This window comes from Triticum urartu, chromosome 3, assembly GCF_003073215.2.
Source record: "Triticum urartu cultivar G1812 chromosome 3, Tu2.1, whole genome shotgun sequence".
NCBI classification, from domain to species: domain Eukaryota; kingdom Viridiplantae; phylum Streptophyta; class Magnoliopsida; order Poales; family Poaceae; genus Triticum; species Triticum urartu.
In genome coordinates this window covers 163,893,461-163,916,782 of record NC_053024.1, presented here as the reverse complement: position 1 = coordinate 163,916,782, position 23,322 = coordinate 163,893,461, and the positions used below count along the sequence as shown (strand labels likewise).

General features: G+C 42.3%; 1 protein-coding gene across 1 annotated transcript; it reads right to left on the bottom strand.

Annotated features, from left to right (window-relative positions):
- Positions 1-2,128: 2,128 nt before the first annotated feature.
- On the bottom strand, positions 2,129-3,339 carry LOC125548221 (expansin-A24-like). Its single transcript, XM_048711882.1, has 2 exons — positions 2,755-3,339; positions 2,129-2,660 (listed from the first exon to the last, which is right to left on the bottom strand). Exons 1-2 carry the CDS (start codon positions 3,225-3,227, stop codon positions 2,348-2,350), a joined length of 786 nt encoding a protein of 261 aa, XP_048567839.1. The 5' UTR covers positions 3,228-3,339; the 3' UTR covers positions 2,129-2,347.
- Between the last annotated feature and the right edge of the window lie 19,983 nt (positions 3,340-23,322).

Below are 23,322 nucleotides of genomic sequence, written 5' to 3'. Positions count from 1 at the left end.
TGTTGCCATCTGCCCTTGACAGAATTGCATTAGCCCTGATGGGGTTGGCAACATCTCTGAAATTATAAACAGTAAATGTGCAGTCTCGCTGCATAGTAGTACAGGGTCCCAAGCATGAAGTATCTATTTTGAAGAAATTAAACCTGAATTTACTAGAGCTACCTTCGGAATTTTGATTTCCAAATTTGCTAGGGGTATGCATTTTCATCTTTTTGTAAAAGTTTGCTTCCTGCAACCGTTTGTTTGCCTTCTTCCAAATTTTATTATTTTGGTATTTTCCATCAAGGTCATATAGATAGCCATACATAGTAGGTTGTTTACATTCAGAAAGAAAGGCAGAAACAGTAACAGTTCACATAGCTTGGGAGTGTTGGATGGAAACAGATGGTTGATAATAATGGTCTTCTCTCTAGATGACTTTGATCCACTACAAAGTTGAAGCTTTAACTCTCATCTAATATACAAACTGTAGCTGGAGCTTTAAGCAAGTGTTAGTTCAGTTCTTTAACAATGAATCTCCCAACTCTTATGTGTCAGTGTATAATTCTTTTGGAGATCACACGGTCTACATGTATGGAAAGTATTTGACTCTGTCATAACCAAGCAGAAGTTCTGATTTGTCTCTAAATCAACATGGCTCTGTATATATAGACGGATATAAATGTCTATGTCAAGATACTACAGAAGGCTGCATTTTCTATTGACAAATTACTATGTACCATCATAAAAGAATATATGAGAAGGCAAAGAGCGCGCCTTTTCATCATAGGGCCTGCTCCATTTATTTAGTCTGATTGATGGTCATGAAAATAATATTTTATTTATAATGTATATCAGTAATTGAGGGCCTGCTTCAATCAAGTATATGGCATGCTCACATGCATGGTTAATTTAGTTGTTTCTAATAGGCTGTTATGAGCCTATTGTGTCAATTTCATATCCACCATGCAGTTTCTATCGGCTAAATTTCATATGTGAGGAGAAATTTTGGAAGGCATGTTGTATTCAAACAAGATCATATATATATGAAAACAAAGTTGTGCTTCCATATGACCGACCAATCCAATTTTTGATCCATGGTTCTTCAATAGTTGAGCAAAAAAATATTGGCCAAACTAGCAACCAGTCAAACAATCAAAGAGTTGATACATGAGACTTCCTTTTACAACACATGGAACCTCAACATAAATCATCGACATCACACTGCCCCCATGTCTTACAATGAAACTTCAACATAAATGAGCTAATTTAACCATTATGCACCCTAAGGTTGATACATCATACTTCAAGTTTGCACAGAAACCAGTTCTTATCGTTTGGAGCAGCAACAACTAGCAAATAATTACTCAACGAAATGAGCTCACAAGACGGACTAAGGTCTTGGCAAAGATATGCAACCAAATTTAGGCATCATACCATTGCATATGTATCCTCACCGCCCACATATTGATGATTCAGTAATCTCATGCAACCATGCTAAGCCACAACAAGATCGTACGCAAGAATATGCAAAAGCTACCACTTCATCGCACGCACCAATCACCTGGGAGGTCTCACTAGAATGATACTCCCTCCATTCCACAATGTAGTGTTTCCTCTATCCACGTGCTTCAACTTTGACCGTAAATTTAACTACCAAGACCGATTGCGGCGGGAGCAAAAATTATATCAGTGAATTCGTATTCGAAAGAAGTTTTCAATTATATAATTTTTTCTCCCGCCGCAGTTGGTCTCGTTGGTTAAATTTACGGTTAAAGTTGGACCTCGGGAAGCGCGGGTGCACTATATTTTGGAATGGAGGGAGTATAAGCTATGAACGGCTCTAATGTGTTCGGTCTTGTTGGTGTGATAATGGCAATGTGTACTTCCTACTTTGCAAAATATATTGACCATGTGATGAATAAAACCATGTTTTTCAATTCGCCTCCCAGTTTGCTTCTATGCATTTTTTTTTTTTTGAGAATATAGCTTTATCCATACAGTACTGTTAATTTCATTTGAAATTTACTGCATACAATAAAGACACCACTTATAGACACTATGTATCGTCGGGGCGCGGCGTGCCGCCGCGCGGGGATAGCTAGTAAACATTAGATGTAACTCGGTAGTCATCGTACTTTGTGGACACCATCCAAATTTATATAAAATTAGAACAACTTAAGCACATACAAGGATGTTACATGTGTTTATCAAATGAATCGATGTAATTTATATACAAAGTAGTGGATCAATTAATGTAATTGAGCACCACGACACAAATAAATTAAATTGAACAATATTGCTACAATATACGTATGATGGTATGTTCATTAACCAATCATATTCTAAAGTGATCACCGGAGAATGATCACTTGAACTGTTGTTTGCTTGCATATGTTTGTCCGAACTTCCATCCACCGGGCACAATATTCTTTAACTCGATTGTCTGTCCATCTGTGTCAATCAGCCTGAATGAGAGCATTTTACCAGTAAGATTTGCTAGAGAGTGCCAGTTGGCACCCCAGTTACGGGACATTGGCATCCAATCATTTGAATCCGAGCTCTTGACATCCATCGATTTAATTGAGCCGGCAGCTGCGACGTTCATCACAGTAACTAGATTGAAGTAATCATGACCATCGATTTTCAGCCGCACCCCACCCTTCTTCACGCATGGGACCCTGCAGAAAAATCGATTTCATACCAAATTTAAGCAATTTTTACTTTCAAGAAAAACAATTGGTTCTTCCTTTGAAAAACTCATGCCCTACGTACCTCTGGTACATGACGGGGATGATGCCGCCCTTGTAAACGCCGATTTTCTCCCAGGCCGGTTGCGCCATGTCAAAGTGTGGCCTCGGCGGGTTGCACCAGCCGCCGTTGTCGCTCGGAAGCGCGTTGTTAGGCGGGCAGAAGTTCGTGGCGGTCACCGTCACCGAGACGCCTGGTCTGCACCACATCGGGTCTGCCAGCTTGCGGTCGCATGCGATCTTGTAGCACTGTCCACATGCCGCACCGTCGTTGAACAGCACCGTGCTCAGCGCCGCCGTCCGCGTACCGTACCCCGCCGAGTACAGATTACCGTACCCGCATGCTCCACCCATAGTGTCAGAGGCATCGGCGCCGCCGTAGAAGGTCGCGTGCGCCCTCAGCCATTTGACCGGTGCTTGGTCCGCGGCCATGGCGCACCCACAGCAGACGAACGTGAGCAGCACCACTGCAATAGCTCGAGCGGGAGCCGGCGCCATGTCGATATCTATCGATGGATGCAGGATGCCGCTTCAAACTTATCTGTGCAGAGCTGATCTGGGAGTTCTTTGCCTATCTGTTTGTTCGTGTGCTTCAGGGGTGTTTGTCTAGGATGGCTAGATGTGTGATGATGTTGTGATGATCCTGTGTGTTTATATAGCCTTTGCTCGTGATTGATCCATAGCTTGAGAGAGTCAGCAAGGTCATCAGGAATTAATGATGACGTAGCGTGCACATGTCACATGTGCAGCCGCACCATGGCTTATGGACTAATCCGCAGACACGTACTGTTTTTTCCATATAATATCATCGTTAGTTTATATTTTAGCAGTATATCACTGGTTTTTTATCGATCTTTGCTTCACACAGTGTCTACGACTGACATCTAGAGATGATTTTTGCTTCATGCTTTCGGAGGAAATAGGCGGCGTTTTGCGATTTTCAGATGTGTATGCTATTTGATTGACTTTCTTGACGGCTACCTCGGGACGTCCATGTTCGCCTGCGCCCCTTGTCTAAGAAAGGATGTCTCGTATGTTCCTCGAATCGTACGACTGATCCTGCACTGCACCTGGTCCGCAACATCGACGGCGCCCATCGTCAGGTAATGATTAGATCAAAAACACTTCTATTAAATTTTAGTCGACTGATTTTGGTTTGGTTTCAGGTCGAATTTTTAGGCCGTCCGATTTCTTTGCAGATCTCACCGTGCTTGTGGATCAAATCTGTTGATTGTTTGACCTTTTCCCTTTAGGCTTTGTTTGACAAGAAGGGATCGTGGAGGTTTTGGGAGAAGGGATTTAAGGGAATTTGGTGAATCCCCTTCTCTCACCCAATCCTCTTGAAAACATAAATCCTTCTCCAGCTACACATCCCTCCAGCCATGCATCCCTCCGCGAGGACGGCGGCGAGGAGAAGGCTCGGTCTCGCGTGTGGCTCCAATTCCACGAGAGCCTCCTCGTGCCTTCTGACCCGCGTGGGTCGAGGCGGATCGAGGGGGAATCAGGTGGATTGGGCCAGCGAAACCTCGTCTGCCAAATGGGCCAAGGAGGATTGTAGAGGGTTCTGGGCCACGCGTGGAAAATCCACTCGATACCCCGCGAAACCTCTCATGTCAAACGAAGCCTTAGTGCGTTTTCGGGTCACGGGTCTTGTCCGTCACACGGTCTCACTCGACCCATTCTTCTTCAATGCGGGGATGGAGCAGTGACGGAGAGGCAGATGTCGCTTGTTCATTGCGCCAGCGTAACAGGAAGAGGAGTAGGCGATGGAGGAAGCGGAGCTACACGCGAGCTGCGCGGAGGAGTGGGGCCATGCTATGGAGGGAGGAGTGTCGGACCCGAGTTGGTATTGTTAGAAGGGAGAGAGAGAGAGAGAGAGAGATAGGTGGAATATGATGGATGTATTACTGAGCCTCGAGGGCGAGTATATATTGAGTACAAGACTTGGAGGACAAGAAGCCTCTGCTGGAGATAAGGTAGGAGACGGATTACAAATCCTACACTATCCTATACTTCCTAATAATCCTTATACTCAACATCCCCCCGCAGTCACAACGGTAGCGATCCAGACGGTGAGACTGTAGAAGAATCCGAAGGCAAGCCGACGGACACCCCCCACAGTCATAACGGTCGATGCATTGCGGAGTCGTGGCTGGAGTGAAAACTGATGAGGTTGCACAAGCAGGTGGTAGCCCTTTGTGCCGTTTGTCGATGTAGACGAGAGTGTGGGTGGTGGAGCCGTGGTCGAGGTAGCCATGGGAAGAATGCTGTGGTCGATGTCGAGTCGGGGTAGCCGGAGTCGAGGAAGTCGTCATGGAGCCGCGGGCGCAAGGGGGCACCGAGTTAGCATGGGCGCAGTGGTGTCGAAGTAGGAGTGCGCCAGAGAGAAGACGGTGTTGACGAGGCTTCGCACCAGGTAAGCCAAGCCCGGGGATACGTCGTGGACGAAGTCACGCATCGGTGTAGCCAGCACCAGGCATGCGTAGACAGACGAAGAAGAAGTTGACGAAGTGCCGCACCAGGCTTGGGGACACGTCGTGGACGAAGGCACACATCGGTGTTGCCAGCACCGGGCATGCGTAGATGAGAGACCGGACGAGCTGTACGCCATGTCGGAGAAGTTGGAGGGGCCAGCAGAGAAGAACTCGATGACGGTTACGGCGCTAATCGGCGCGGGGCCGATGTTGCCCGCAGTTGTCGGAGTGGACGAAGTGGTCGAGGTAGATGACGGCGACGCTGGCGACGGGCTGGTGCTGGACGAAGACGAAGGAGATGGACGGGCGGCGGCGTCTACGGAGGTAGCGGCGGCGGCCTAACGGCAGCGGCGGCTAAGTTAGGAGTGCGACGGTGGTGGTCGAAGTAGGCGAAGAACCCTGACAGCGTGATGAAGACCGACATAGAGGGTGGCGCTCCTGCGCCAAAGGAGACGGCGCGTCGCATACCATGGGAGGTCGACGCACGGTGACGGCGGAATGGACCACGGGCCGTGATACGTCTCCAACATATCTATAATTTTTTTATTGTTCCATGCTATTATATTATCCATCTTGAATGTTTTATATGCATTTATATGTTATTTTATATGATTTTTGGGACTAACCTATTGACCTAGAGCCCAGTGCCAGTTTCTGTTTTTCCTTATTTTTGAGTTTTACATAAAAGGAATACCAAACGGAGTCCAATTGACATGCCATTTTTTGATGATTTTTTATGGACCAAAAGAAGCTCCCGAAGTAAAAGAGCTTGGCCAGAAGAGTCCCGAGCCATCCACGAGGGTGGAGGGTGCGCCCTACCTCCCGGGCTAGCCCCCCTATCTCGTGGATGACTCGGAGACTGATACGTCTCCAATGTATCTACTTTTCCAAACACTTTTGCCCTTGTTTTGTATTCTAACTTGCATGATTTGAATGGAACTAATCCGGACTGACGCTGTTTTCAGCTGAATTGTCATGGTGTTATTTTTGTGCAGAAATAAAAGTTCTTGGAATGACCTGAAAATTAAGGGAGAATATTTTTGAAATATATATAAAATACTGGCGAAAGAATCAAGGCCAGGGGGCCCACACCCTGTCCACGAGGGTGGGGGCGCGCCTACCCCCCTTGGGCACGCCCCCCTACCTCGTGGGCCCCCTGGTGCTCCACCGACCTCAACTCCAACTCCATATATTTATGTTCGGGGAGAAAAAATTAGAGAGAAGGATTCATCATGTTTTACGATACGGAGCCACCGCCAAGCCCTAATCTCTCTCGGGAGAGCTGATCTGGAGTCCGTTCGGGGTTCCGGAGAGGAGAATCCGTCGCCATCGTCATCATCAACCTTCCTCTATCACCAATTTCATGATGCTCACCGCCGTGCGTGAGTAATTCCATCGTAGGCTTGCTAGGCGGTGATGGGTTGGATGAGATTTATCATGTAATCGAGTTAGTTTTGTTAGGGTTTGATCCCTAGTATCCATTATATTCTGAGATTGATGTTGCTATGACTTTGCTATGCTTAATGCTTGTCACTAGGTCCCGAGTACCACGATTTTAGATCTGAACCTATTATGTTTTCATGAATATATGTGAGTTCTTGATCCTATCTTGCAAGTCTATAGTCACCTATTATGTGTTATGATCCGTTAACCCCGAAGTGACAATAATCGGGATACTTACGGGTGATGACCGTAATTTGAGGAGTTCATGTATTCACTAAGTGTTAATGCTTTGGTCCGGTACTCTATTAAAAGGAGGCCTTAATATACCTTAGTTTCCAATAGGACCCCGCTGCCACAGGAGGGTAGGACAAAAGATGTCATGCAAGTTATTTTCCATAAGCATGTATGATTATATTCGGAATACATGCCTACATTACATCAATGAACTGGAGCTAGTTCTGTGTCACCCTATGTTATAACTGTTGCATGAGGAATCGCATCCGACATAATTATCCATCACTGATCCATTTCCTAAGAGCTTTTCATATATTGATCTTTGCTTAGTTACTTTTATGTTGCCACTGTTACAATCACTACAAAACTGCTACGGTTACTTTTGCCACTGTTACCGCTACTATCATATTACTTTGCTAGTAAATACTTTGCTGCAGATATTAAGTCTTTCAGGTGCAGTTAAATTGACAACTCAACTGTTAATACTTGAGAATACTCTTTGGCTCCTCTTGTGTCAAATCAATAAATTTGGGTTGAATGCTCTACCCTCGAAAACTATTGCGATCCCCTATACTTGTGGGTTATCAAGACTATTTTCCTGCGCCGTTGCCGGGGAGCATAGCTCTATTCTTTGAGTCACCGGGGAGCAAATATACTCTCTGTACCCTCCTTTTACTTTCTGTTATTTAGATTAAATAAAGCAAAAATAGAATTTTCTGTCTGTTTTATCAATTATTCTTGCAATAAAAATACACCGAAAATAGAAGTTCTCCAAATGTCCTGAAAATGAAATATGATTTTTGTAGAATATTTAAGAATTATTTGCACTGAGAACACACCTGGGGGACCCACCACCTGGCCACGAGGGTCCAGGGCACGCCCACCCCCCTGGGGCGCCCCCTGCCTCATGGACCCCATGTGGGTCCCCTCCACTTATTCTTGCACCCGCACACTTCGACTTCCTCCAGAAAAAATCATCCACCAGCTCAAACCCGTGTTCTAGCTCATCTTGCTGCTCAAAGCTCCTTTCACAAAACTGATTTGGGGGATTGTTCCTCGGTATGTGACTCCTCCAATAGTCCAATTAGTTTTTGTTCTAGTGCTTTATTTATTGCAAACCTTTGCTGCTTAGGTGACCCTGTTCTTGAGCTTGCATGTCAAATTTATGTGGTCAAAAGTAGTTTTAATGCATGATATGGCCTCTAGGCACTTGTAGGAGTAGTTGCTATCAATCTTGTTGAGTTTGGTTCACTTTTATTTTAAGTTACTAAAATTTTCAGAAAAAGATGAAGAGATTTTTGAGGGGCTCATCGACCCGAAGCTCGAAGGATAAGCAAAGTGAAGAGAATAAGAAATCCAAGTATAATCTCCCTCGTACTACAGAGGTTCGGCCAGGTGAATGGCCTTGTGATGAGTTCTTGAGAGAAGCCGGGATTTATGAAGATTTTTATTATTTGGCTCAGAATGCAGGCCTCACTGACTTCCTCCACGACCAGCGTGAACAGTATCTCCTACTCACCAATATTTTTGTGCAAAATTTTCATTTCCATACTAGGAGATCGCCACCTTAGGTGGAATTCTATTTATATGATGAGCATAAGGAGATGTCACTTTATGATTTTTGCCGGTTTTGTAGGATACCCTTTGAGGGCAGCATAGAGGAACCACATTGTAATGATGTGGATGGATTCATTGATATGATTGTTGTAGGGGAAACGAGGAAGGTTTTCGATGCAAGAATTACTAGCATATATTTTCCTGTCCTACGTTACTTCGCAATATTTGCTAGTAGATGCTTAATTGGTCGCGTGAACTATGGAAATCTTAGTGCCCCTGATATTGTTATTTTGCGCCATACTTTGTTTCATGATACCACTTTTAGTTTAGGCGCTATTGTTGCTAAACGGTTAAATTTGAACCGTACAAAGGGTCCCGTCTTGGGAGGCATCTTCGCCTCGCGCCTTGCTGCACACTTTAACATGCCTATTAGGCATTATGAGAAAGAGGAAAAGTTGTTGCCTCATGGTTTTATAGATTATAAGAGTATGGTAGCACATGATTTTATTGTTAAGAATAAGAAGAAGATGCTTAACTATAGACTGATATTTGATAAGAATTACTTTGAGATTATTACCTTGCCCGCTCCCTCTTTGTTCAACATATTTTCAGGCACGTACCTTGTTTTGTCGGAGGTCGTTCAGGCATACCAGAACCTGACATCACCTCCAGAGCCGAAGCCACCACTTGATCCTCACCGTCAGTCTGTTTATTAGTGGGATCCAGAGGAGATAGCTAACCAGTGGCACCCTGAGGATCCTCCTCAGTACACTTGAGAGGGCAGCTTTGATCCATGGGCATAGACCAACTTAGGCCAAAAGCCTAAGCATGGGGGAGTACGTATTTTTCACCGACATTACATTCATGTTCACACACTCATTCTGGTTGTCGGTGCTCATACTTTTTCATTGTATTATCCATGCTAGCTTAATTTCTTTTTAAGCCTTCTTCTTGTGTGTTTGAAAAACCTTAATAAAAACCAAAAAAATAGTTGTATCTTTTAGCTAGTTTACTTTCCATGCTTGTGGTAGTAATAATTAAAAGAAAACCCAAAAATATTTCTCGCTCTTCTTTTGCTTGTTGGGAGCTTTTCCGTGTAAATACTTTTATTTCCTTTCCTTTCTTTGGGGGTCGAGAGGAGAAGACCATGATGAAAATGTTGAGTGGCTCTCATATGAATTATTTTTTATCTAACAAAGAGCCCATATTACCTTGTCTTCTCCCTTGTATTGAATGCTTGCAGATTCCAGCTTAGTCCAATGCATGTGCACTATTATTATTATCCACACTATTCGGTTGTGCAAGTGAAAGGCAATAATGACGATATATGATGAACCGATTGAGATGAGAGAAGCTGGTATGAACTCGACCTCTCTTGTTTTTGTAAATATGATTAGTTCATCATTCATGATTCAACCCATTATGAATGAAACATGTTTGCAATGACAATTAGAGATTATATTTGCCCATGCCATGCTTAATTTGCTAGGAGTTTATAATGGTTAACCTTGCGTGCCAACATGCTATTAAAATGGTTGTGATGTGGTGAGATAGGGTGGTATCCTCCTTTGAACGATCCGAGTGGCTTGACTTGGCACATGTTCATGCATGTAGTTGAAACAAAATCAACATAGCCTCCATGATATTTATGTTCATGGTGAATTATATCCTACTCATGCTTGCATTCAGTGTTGATTAATTTTAATGCATGTTCATGACTATTGTCGCTCTCTAGCTGGTCGCTTCCCAGTCTCTTTCTAGCCTTCACTTGTACTAAGCTGGAATACTGCTTGTGCATCCAACTCCATGAACCTCAAAAGTTATTCCATATGAGTCCACCATACCTTCCTATATGCGGTATCTACCTGCCGTTCCAAGTAAATTTGTATGTGCCAAACTCTAAACCTTCAAATGAAATTCTGTTTTGTATAATCGAATAGCTCATGTATCAACTAGGGTTGTCTGTATCTTCCATGCTAGGCGGGTTATTCTCAAGAGGAGTGGACTTTGCTCCTCACTCACCATAAAATGGCTGGTCACCGGGATGCCCAGTCCCATGCTCAAATCAAATCAAAATAATTGCAAACAAAACTCCCCCAGGATTGTTGTTAGTTGGAGGCACCCGTTGTTTCGGGCAAGCCATGGATTGATGCTTGTTGGTGGTGGGGGAGTATAAACTTTACCATTCTGCTTGGGAACCGCCAATAATGTGTGTAGCATGGAAGATATCGAGATATCTCGGTTGTTATGTTGACAATAAAAGTATATTGCTCAAAATATTATTCATCTCTATTTCAAAAACCGAGCTCTGGCACCTCTACAAATCCCTGCTTCCCTCTGCGAAGGGCCTATCTATTTACTTTTATGTTGAGTCATCATCCTCTTATTAAAAAGCACCAGTTGGAGAGCATCACTGTCATTTGCATGTATTATTGTTAGTTTACATTGAGTATGACTTGACTGGATATCTTTTACCATGAATTACAATTTCCAGTCGGCCCTTGATCTTCAGGGGTGCTCTGCATTTATATTTTGCGGTCTCAGAAAGGGCTAGCGAGATACCATCTTGTTGTATCATATTATGATTGTTTTGAGAAAGTGTTGTCATCCAAGATTTACTATTATTGCTCGCTAGTTGATTATGCCATTGATATGAGTAACCATGCGACCTAAATGTTATTGTGAATACGGTTAGTTCATAATCTTTGCTGAAAACTTGAATGTTGGCTTTACATATTTACAACAACAAGAGCGAACAAAGTTTGTAAAAGTTTTTCTTTATCACTTTCAGTTTGTCAACTGAATTTCTTGAGGACAAGCAAAGGTTTAAGCTTGGGGGAGTTGATACGTCTCCAACGTATCTACTTTTCCAAACACTTCTGCCCTTGTTTTGGACTCTAACTTGCATGATTTGAATGGAACTAACCCGGACTGACGCTGTTTTCATCAGAATTGCCATGGTGTTATTTTTGTGCAGAAATAAAAGTTCTTGGAATGACCTGAAAATCAACGGAGAATATTTTTGGAATATATAAAAATACTGGCGAAAGAATCAAGGCCAGGGGGCCCACACCCTGTCTACGAGGGTGGGGGCGCGCCCCCTGCCTCGTGGGCCCCCTGGTGCTCCACCGACCTCAAGTCCAACTCCATATATTCACGTTCGGGGAGAAAAAAATCAGAGAGAAGGATTCATCGCGTTTTACGATACGGAGCCGCCGCCAAGCCCTAATCTCTTTTGGGAGGGCTGATCTGGAGTCCGTTCGGGGCTTCGGAGAGGGGAATCCGTCGCCATCGTCATCATCAACCTTACTCCATCACCAATTTCATGATGCTCACCGCCGTGCGTGAGTAATTCCATCGTAGGCTTGCTGGACAGTGATGGGTTGGATGAGATTTATCATGTAATCGAGTTAGTTTTGTTAGGCTTTGATCCCTAGTATCCATTATGTTCTGAGATTGATGTTGCTATGACTTTGCTATGCTTAATGCTTGTCACTAGGGCCCGAGTGCCATGATTTCAGATCTGAACCTATTATGTTTTCATGAATATATGTGAGTTCTTGATCCTATCTTGCAAGTCTATAGTCACCTATTATGTGTTATGTTCCGTTAACCCCGAAGTGACAATAATCGTGATACTTACCGGTGATGACCATAGTTTGAGGATTTCATGTATTCACTAAGTGTTAATGCTTTGGTCCGGTACTCTATTAAAAGGAGGCCTTAATATACCTTAGTTTCCAATAGGATCCCGCTGCCATGGGAGGGTAGGACAAAAGATGTCATGCAAGTTCTTTTCCATACGCACGTATGACTATATTAGGAATACATACCTACATTACATCTATGAACTGGAGCTAGTTCTGTGTCACCCTATGTTATAACTGTTGCATGAGGAATCACATCCGACATAATTATCCATCCCTGATCCATTTCCTACGAGCTTTTCATATATTGAACTTTGCTTAGTTACTTTTCCGTTTCCACTGTTACAATCACTACAAAACTGCTACCGTTACTTTTGCCACCGTTACTGCTACTATCATATTACTTTGCTACTAAATACTTTGCTGCAGATATTAAGTCTTTCAGGTGCGGTTGAATTGACAACTCAACTGTTAATACTTGAGAATATTTTTTGGCTCCTCTTGTGTTGAATCAATAAATTTGGGTTGAATACTCTACCCTTGAAAACTGTTGCGATCCCCTATACTTGTGGGTTATCAGAGACCCCCTGACATGAGACCAATGCCAAAAAATTCTTGTAAATACAGAAACCTCCAAAAAAATAACCTAGATCAGGAGTTCCGCCGCCGCAAGCCTCTGTAGCCACCAAAAACCAATCGGGACCCTGTTTCGGCACCCTGCCGGAGGGGAGATCCCTCACCGGTGGCCATCTTTATCATCCCGGTGCTCTTGATGACGAGGAGGGAGTAGTTCACCCTCGGGGCTGAGGGTATGTACCAGTAGCTATGTGTTTGTTCTCTCTCTCTCTCTCTTGTTCTTGATTTGGCACGATCTTGATGTATCGTGAGCTTTGCTATTATAGTTGGATCTTATGATGCTTCTCCCTCTCTACTCTCTTGTAATGGATTGAGTTTTCCCTTTGAAGTTATCTTATCAGATTGAGTCTTTAAGGATTTGAGAACACTTGATGTATATCTTGCATGTGCTTATCTGTGGTGACAATGGGATATTCACGTGATCCACTTGATGTATGTTTTGGTGATCAACTTGTGAGTTCCGTGACCTTGTGAACTTATGCATAGGTGTTGGCACACGTTTTCGTTTTGACTCCCCGGTAGAAACTTTGGGGCACTCTTGAAGTTCTTTGTGTTGGTTGAATAGATGAATCTGAGATTGTGTGATGCATATCGTATAATCATACCCACGCATACCTGAGGTTACATTGGAGTATCTAGGTGACATTAGGGTTTTGGTTGATTTGTGTCTTAAGGTGTTATTCTATTACGAACTCTAGGATAGATCGAACGGAAAGAATACTTCGTGTTATTTTACTACGACTCTTGAATAGATCGATCGGAAAGGATAACTTTGAGGTGGTTTCATACCCTACAATAATCTCTTCGTTTGTTCCCCGCTATTAGTGACTTTGGAGTGACTCTTTGTTTCATGTTGAGGGATTGTTATATGATCCAATTATGTTATTATTGTTGAGAGAACTTGCACTAGTGAAAGTATGAACCCTAGGCCTTGTTTCAACGCATTGTAATACCGTTTTCGCTCACTTTTATCATTAGTTACCTTGCTGTTTATATATTTTCAGATTAAAAAAACCCATATCTACCATCCATATTGCACTTGTATCACCATCTCTTTGCCGAACTAGTGCACCTATACAATTTACCATTGTATTGGGTGTGTTGGGGACACAAGAGACTCTTGGCTATTTGGTTACAGGGATTTTTGAGAGAGACCATCTTCACCCTACGCCTCCCACGGATTGATAAACCTTAGGTCATCCACTTGAGGGAAATCTGCTACTGTCCTACAAACCTCTGCACTTCGAGGCCCAATAATGTCTACAAGAAGAAGGTTGTGTAGTAGACATCAAACTCTTTTTTGGCGCCATTGCCGGGGAGTTTAGCGCTTGAAGGTATATCTTTAGATCTTGCAATCGAATCTTTTAGTTTCTTATTTTATCATTAGTTTAGTCTATAAAAGAAAACTATAAAAATGGAATTAAGGTTGCCTCATATGCTTCATCTTTTTAATGTCTTTCGTGAAAATAAGGATTCCGATAATTGTGCCAAAGTGTTAGAAGAAGAATGTATTAAAATGTTTGGCACTAAATCTTTGGATGATGAGCATGATTGCAATGTTGTTAGTATGAATTCTTTGAATATCCATGATGCTAATGATATGCAAAGCCACAAGCTTGGGGATGCTATGTTTGATGAAGATGATATTTTTAGTCCTCCAAGTTTTGATGAGAAAATTTATTATGATGATAGCATGCCCCCTATTTATGATGATTATTGTGTTGACATGTATGCTATAAAGAATAATGATTTCCATGAAACTTGTCATCATGATTTTAACTTTCAATTGGATTATGCCTCACATGATAGTTATTTCACTGAGTTTGCTCCCACTACTATTGATGAGAATATATTTGCTTATGTGGAGAGTAATAAAATTTCTATGCTTGTAGATCATGAAAATAATGCTTTATGTGATGGTTATATTGTTGAATTCATTCATGATGCTACTTAAAATTATTATGAGGGAGGAGTATATGCTTGTAGAAATTGCAATAATATCAAGTTTCCTCTCTATGTGCTTAAAATCTTAAAGTTATGCTTGTTTTGCTTTCCTATGCTAGTTGGTTCTTGTTCCCATAAGTTGTTTGCTCACAAAATCCCTATTCATAGGAAGTGTGTTAGACTTAAATGTGCTAGTCATATTCTTCATGATGCTCTCTTTATGTTTCAATTCTTATCTTTTATGTGAGCATCATTGAAATCATCATGCCTAGCTAGGGGCGTTAAACGATAGCGCTTGTTGGGAGGAAACCCAATTATATTTTTGCCTTTTGCTCCTGTTTAGCAATAAATAATCTATCTAGCTTCTGTTATGATTGTGTTTTTATGTTTTAATTAGTGTTTGTGCCAAGTAAATCCTTTAGAATGGCTTACGGTGATAGTTGATTTGATCTTGCTGAAAAACAGAAACTTTTGTGCTCAGGAAAATAATTTTCATTTTTAACATAAGAATGATAAAATACTGATTCTTTTTGCAGAAGATTAACGAACAAATTTATCAGGTTGTCCTAATTTTTCAGAATTTTTGGAGTTACAGAAGTATTCGAGAGTTATAGATTACTACAAACTGTTCTGTTTTTGACAGATTCTATTTTCTATGCATAGTTTGTTTGTTTTCTAGTTTGTATGGCTTATACTGCTTAATATAAATTGTAGAAATGATATGGTACAGTAGGCATCATGTGAGAAAAATTATAAATCTTGTATTAACAGTACCTAAGTGGTGATTTGCTTTCTTATACTAACGGAGCTTACGAGTTTTTTGTTAAGTTTTGTGTTGTGAAGTTTTTAAGTTTTGGGTAAAGATTCGATGGACTATGGAATAAGGAGTGGCAAGAGCCTAAGCTTGGGGATGCCCAAGGCACCCCAAGGTAATATTCAAGGACAACCAAGAGCCTAAGCTTGGGGATGCCCCAGATGGCATCCCCTCTTTCGTCTTCGTTCATCGGTAACTTTAATTGAGGTTATATTTTTATTCACCACATGATATGTGTTTTTCTTGGAGCGTCATTTTATTTTATTTTGTTTTGCTATCTGTTTGAATAAAATACCAAGATCTGAAATTCTTAAATGTTAGAGAGCCTTCACATAGTTACATAATTATTCGACTACTCATTGATCTTCACTAATATCTTTTGGAGTAGTTTGTCATTTGCTCTAGTGCTTCACCTATATCTTTTTAGAGCACGAAGGTGGTTTAATTTTGAAGAGATAGATGAACTCTCATGCTTAACTTATATTATTTTGAGAGTCTTTAGAATAGCATGGTAATTTGCTTTTGTTATGAATTGTGTCCTAATATGATAGGCATCCAAGAGGGATATAATAAAAACTTTCATATAAAGTGCATTGAATACTATGAGAAGTTTGATTCTTTATTACTTTTTTGAGATATGAAGATGGTGATATTAGAGTCATGCTAGTGGAGTAATTGTAAATTTGAGAAATACTTGTGTTGAGGTTTGCAAGCCCGTAGCATGCACGTATGGTAACTGTTGTGTAACATATTTGAAGCATGAGGTATTTCTTTGATTGTCTTCCTTATGAGTGGAGGTCGGGGACGAGCGATGGTCTTTTCCTACCAATCTATCCCCCTAGGAGCATGTGCATAGTACTTTGTTTCATATCTAATAGACTTTTGCAATAAGTATGTGAGTTCTTTATGACTAATGTTGAGTCCATGGATTATACGCACTCTCATCCTTCCACCATTGCTAGCCTCTCTAGTACCGAGCAACTTCCGCCGGTACCATAAACCCACCATATACCTTCCTCAAAACAGCCACCATACCTACCTATTATGGAATTTCCATAGTCATTCCGAGATATATTGCCATGCAACTTTCCACCGTTTCGTTTATTATGGCATGATTCATCATTGTCATATTGCTTTGCATGATCATGTAGTTGACATTGTATTTGTGGCAAAGCCACCGATCATAATTCTTTCATACATGTCACTCTTGATTCTTTGCACATCCCGGTACACCGCCGGAGGCATTCATATAGAGTCATATTTTGTTCTAAGTATCGAGTTGTAATTATTGAGTTGTAAGTAAATAAAAGTGTGATGATCTCATTATTAGAGCATTGTCCCATGTGAGGAAATAAAAAAAGAAAGGCCAAAAAAAGAGAAGGCCCAAAAAAAACAAAAAAATGAGAGAGAAAGAGAGAAGGGTAAATGCTACTATCCTTTTACCACACTTGTGCATCAAAGTAGCACCATGATCTTCATGATAGAGAGTCTCCTATGTTGTCACTTTCATATACTAGTGGGAATTTTTCATTATAGAACTTGGCTTGTATATTCCAACGATGCGCTTCCCAAATGCCCTAGGTCTTCATGAGCAAGCAAGTTGGATGCACACCCACTTAGTTTTCTTTTTGAGCTTTCATACACTTATAGCTCTAGTGCATCCGTTGCATGGCAATCCCTACTCACTCACATTGATATCTATTGATGGGCATCTCCATAGCCCATTGATACGCCTAGTTGATGTGAGACCATCTTCCTCCTTTTTGTCTTCTCCACAACCACCACTCTATTCCACCTATAGTGCTATGCCCATGGCTCACGCTCATGTATTGCGTGAAAGTTGAAAAGGTTTGAGATTACTAAAGTATGAAACAATTGCTTGGCTTGTCATCGGGGCATGATTTGAGTATTTTGTGTGACCAAGATGGAGCATGACCAAACTATATGATTTTGTAGGGATGAACTTTCTTTAGCCATGTTATTTTGAGAGGACATGATTACTTTGTTAGTATGCTTGAAGTATTATTATTTTTATGTCAATATTAAACTTTTGTCTTGAATCTTTCAGATCTGAAAATTCATGCCACAATAAAGAAAATTACATTGATAAATATGTTAGGTAGCATTCCACATCAAAAATTCTGCTTTTATCATTTACCTACTCAAGGACGAGCAGGAATTAAGCTTGGGGATGCTTGATACGTCTCCAACGTATCTATAATTTTTTATGGTTCCATGCTATTATATTATCCATCTTGGATGTTTTATATGCTATTTTATATGATTTTTGGGACTAACCTATTAACCTAGAGCCCAGTGCCAGTTTCTATTTTTTCCTTGTTTCTGCATTCTACAGAAAAGGAATGCCAAACGGAGTCCAATTGACATGCCAATTTTTGATGATTTTTTATGGACCAAAAGAAGCCCCCGAAGTAAAAGCGCTGGGCCAGAAGAGTCCCGAGCCATCCACGAGGGTGGAGGGCACACCCTACCCCCTGGGCTCGCCCCCTATCTCGTGGATGACTCGGAGACCCCCCCCCTAATGTGAGACCGACGCCAAAAATTGCTATAAATATAGAAACCTCCAGAAAATAACCTAGATTGGGAGTTCCGCCGCCGCAAGCCTCTGTAGCCACCAAAAACCAATCGGGACCCTGTTCCGGCACCCTGCCGGAGGGGGGATCCCTCACCGGTGGCCATCTTCATCATCCCGACACTCTGCATTATGAGGAGGGAGTAGTTCACCCTCAGGGCTGAGGGTGTGTACCAGTAGCTATGTGTTTGATCTCTCTCTCTCTCGTGTTCTTGATTTGACACGATCTTGATGTATCGCGAGCTTTGCTATTATAGTTGGATCTTATGATGCTTCTCCCTCTCTACTCTCTTGTAATGGATTGAGTTTTCCCTTTGAAGTCATCTTATCAGATTGAGTCTTTAAGGATTTGAGAACACTTGATGTATATCTTGCATGTGCTTATCTGTGGTGACAATGGGATATTCACGTGATCCACTTGATGTATGTTTTGGTGATCAACTTGCGAGTTTCGTGACCTTGTGAACTTATGCATAGGGGTAGGCACACGTTTTCGTCTTGACTCTCCAGTAGAAACTTCGGGGCACTCTTTGAAGTTCTTTGTGTTGGTTGAATAGATGAATCTGAGATTGTGTGATGCATATCATATAATCATACCCACGGATACTTGAGGTGACATTGGAGTATCTAGGTGACATTAGGATTTTGGTTGATTTGTGTCTTAAGGTGTTATTCTAGTACGAACTCTAGAATAGATCGAACGGAAAGAATATCTTCGTGTTATTTTACTACGGACTCTTGAATAGATCGATCAGAAAGGATAACTTTGAGGTGGTTTCGTACCCTACAATAATCTCTTCGTTTGTTCTCCGCTATTAGTGACTTCGGAGTGACTCTTTGTTGCATGTTGAGGGATTGTTATATGATCCAATTATGTTATTATTGTTGAGAGAACTTGCACTAGTGAAAGTATGAACCCTAGGCCTTGTTTCAGCGCATTGCAATACCATTTTCGCTCACTTTTATCATCAGTTACCTTGCTGTTTTTATATTTTCAGATTACAAAAACCTATATCTACCATCCATATTGCACTTGTATCACCATCTCTTCATCGAACTAGTGCACCTATACAATTTACCATTGTATTGGGTGTGTTAGGGACACAAGAGACTCTTTTCTATTTGGTTGTAGAGTTGTTTGAGAGAGACCATCTTCACCCCACGCCTCCCACGGATTGATAAACCTTAGGTCATCCACTTGAGGGAAATTTGCTACTGTCCTACAAACCTCTGCGCTTGGAGGCCCAACTGTTGGGGAATGTAGTAATAATTCAAAAAAAATCCTACGTGTCACCAAGATCAATCTAGGAGATGCTAGCAACGAGAGAGAGGGAGTGCATCTTCGTACCCTTGAAGATCGCTAAGGGGAAGCGTTGCAAGAACGCGGTTGGTGGAGTTATATGCGTAGCGATTCAGATCGCGGTTGATTCCGATCTAAGCGCCGAACAACGGCGCCTCCGCGTCCAACACACGTACAGCCCAGGGACGTCTCCTCCTTCTTGATCCAGCAAGAGGAGAGGAGAAGTTGAGGGAGAACTCCAGCAGCACGACAGCGTGGTGATGGAGGAGCTCGTGGTTCTCCGGTAGGGCTTCGCCAAGCACTACGGAAGAGGAGGAGGAGTTGGAGAGGGGGAGGGCTGCGCCAGGGGAAGGGTCACAGCTACCCTCCCACCCCCTCACTATATATAAGGGGAAGGGGAGAGGGGGAGGCTCCCTAGGATTTCCCGTAGGGGGCGGCGGCTAGGGCAGATTGGATCTCCCTAGGGAAACCCTAGGGAGACTTGCCCCCCAAGCCAAGCAGGTGGAGGCTTGCCTCCCAAGTTAGGTGGAGGTGCCCCACCTCCCCAGGCAACGTGGGAAAGGGTGTGGGGGCGCACAACCCCTTAGTGGGCTGGTTTGCCCCCTCCCCTTGGCCCATGAGGCCCTGCAACACTTGCCCGGACTCCCGAAACACCTTTCGGTCATGCTGGCCATAGCCTGGTACCCCCGGAACACTTCCGGACTCCAATACCCTTCGTCCAATATATCGATCTTCACCTACGGACCATTCCGGAACTCCTCGTGACATCCGGGATCTCATCCGGGACTTCGAACTACCTTCGATAACCACATACAATTTCCCATAACAACTCTAGCGTCACCGAACCTTTAGTGTGTAGACCCTAAGGGTTCGGGAACCATGCAGACATGACCGAGAATCCTCCCCGGCCAGTAACCAATAGCGGGATCTGGATACCCATATTGGCTCCCACATGTTCCACGATGATCTCATCGGACGAACCACGATGTCGAGGATTCAATCAATCCTGTATACAATTCCCTTTGTCTATCGGTATGTTACTTGCCCGAGATTCGATCGTCGGTATCCCCATACCTTATTCAATCTCATTACCGGCAAGTATCTTTACTCGTTCCGCAATGCATGATCACGTGACTAACTCTTTAGTCAAACTGAGCTCATTATGATGATGCATTACCGAGTGGGCCCAGAGATACCTCTCCGTCATACGGAGTGACAAATCCTAGTCTCGATTCGTGCCAATCCAATAGACACTTTCAGAGATACCTATAGTGCACCTTTATAGTCACTGAGTTACGTTGTGACGTCTGATACACCGAAAGCATTCCTACGATATCCGGGAGTTACACAATCTCATGGTCTAAGGAAACGATACTTGACATTAGAAAAGCTCTACCGAACGAACTACACGATCTTGTGCTATGCTTCGGATTGGGTCTTGTCCATCACATCATTCTCCTAATGATGTGATCCCGTTGTCAACGACATCCAATGTCCATGGTTAGGAAACCACAACCATCTATTAATCAACGAGCTAGTCAACTAGAGGCTCACTAGGGACATGTTGTGATCTATGTATTCACACATGTATTACGGTTTCCGGTTAATACAATTATAGCATGAACAATAGACAATTATCATGAACAAGGAAATATAATAATAACCATTTTCTTATTGCCTCTAGGGCATATTTCCAACAGTCTCCCACTTGCACTAGAGTCAATAATTTAGTTCACATCGCCATGTGATTAACACTCATAGTTCACATCGCCATGTGACTAACACCCAAAGAGTTTACTAGAGTCAATAATCTAGTTCACATCGCCATGTGATTAACACCCAAGAGTTTACTAGAGTTTGATCACATTATGCTTACGAGAGATGTTTTAGTCAACGGGTCTGCAACATTCAGATCCGTGTGTTCTTCGCAAATCTCTATTTCATATTATAGATGTTGCTACTATGCTCCACTTGGAGCTATTCCAAATGGTTGCTCCACTATACATATCCGGTTTACTACTCAGAGTCATCCGGATAGGTGTTAAATTTTGCATCGACGTAACCCTTTACGCCGAACTCTTCATCACCTCCATAATCGAGAAACATTTCCTTATTCCTAAGGACAATTTTGACCGTTGTCCAATGACCCACTCCTGGATCACTCTTATACCCCCTTGCCAGACACGTGGCAAGGCACATCGTGGTACACATCATGACATATCATATAGAGCCTATGGCTAAGGCACAGGGGGCAACTTTCGTCCTTTCTCTTTCTTCTGCCATGGTCGAGCTTCAAGTCTCAAGTTCACACCTTACAACTCAGGCAAGAACTCCTTCTTTGACTGATCCATCTTGAACTCCTTCAAGATCATGTCAAGGTATGTGCTCTGTGAAAGTCTTATCACGCGTCTTGATCTATCTCTATAGATCTTGATACCCTACATGTAAGCAGTTTTACACAGGTTTTCCTTTGAAAAACTCCATTCAAACAACCCTTTATGCTTTCTAGAAATTCTACATCATTTCCGATCAACAATATGTCATCCAAATATACCTATCAGAAATGTTGTAGTGCTCCCACTCACTTTCTTGCAAATACAAGTTTCTTGCAAACTTTGTATAAACCCAGAAAGCTTTGATCACCTCATCAAAGCATATGATCCAACTCCGGGATGCTTGCTCCAGTCCATAGAAGGACTGCTAGAGTTTGCATACCTTTTAGCATCCTTAGGATTGACAAAAACCTTTTGGTTGTATCACATACAGCCTTTCCTCATGGAAACCGTCAAGGAAACTTTGTTTTGACATCCATCTGCCTGATTTCGTAAATGAAAATGCAGCAACTGCTAACATAATTCTAACAGACTTTAGCATCGCTATGATAGAGAAAGTCTCATCATAGTCAGCTCCTTGAACTTGTCGGAAACTTCTTGAGACAAGTCGAGCTTCATAAATGGAGACATTACCATCAGCGTGTGTCTTCTTCTTAAAGATCCATTTATTCTCAATGGCTTTCCGATCATCGTGCAAGTCCACCAACTTTGTTCTCATACATGGATCCTATCTCGGATTTCATGGCTTCCAGCCATTTGTTGGAATCCAGGCCCACCATCGCTTCTCCATAGCTCATAGGTTCATCGTTGTCCAAGAACATAACCTTCAAGACAGGGTTATGACCCAGAAGTTGTACACACCCTTGTCGACCTACGAGGTTTGATAGTAACTTGATCTAAAGCTCCATGATCATCATAATTAGCTTTCTCTTCAACTGACGTAGGTGCCACAGAAACATCTTTCTGTGCCATGCTACTATTTGGTTGAAGTAAAGGTTCAACAACCTCATCAAGTTCTATCTTCCTCCTACTCAATTCTTTCAAAAGAAACTCTTTCTTGAGAAAGGACCTGTTCATAGTGACAAACACTTTGCCCTCAGATCTGAGATAGAAGGTATACCCAATCGTCTTGTTTGGGTATTCTATGAAGACACAATTTTCCGCTTTGAGTTCGAGCTTTTCTGGCTGAAGCCTATCGATATAAGCATCGTAGCCCCAAACCTTAAGAAACAACAACTTAGGTTTCTTGCCAAACCATAGTTCATACGGTGTTGTCTCCACGGACTTAGATGGTGCCCTATTTAAAGTGAATGTAATTGTCTCTAATGCATAACCCAAAAAAATATAGCGATAGATCGGTAAGAGACATCATACATCACACCATATCCAATAGAGTGCGATTACGACGTTCGGGCACACCATTATGCTATGGTGTTCCAGGTGGCGTCAACCGTGAAACGATTCCACCTTGTCTTAAGTGATTGCCAAACTCATAACTCAGATACTCTCCCCTTGATCATATCGTAGGAACTTGATCTTCTTGTTATGATGATTCTCAACTTCACCCTAAAATTGTTTGAACTTTTCAAACTGTCGTGGTATTCTCACGGGGGGGGGG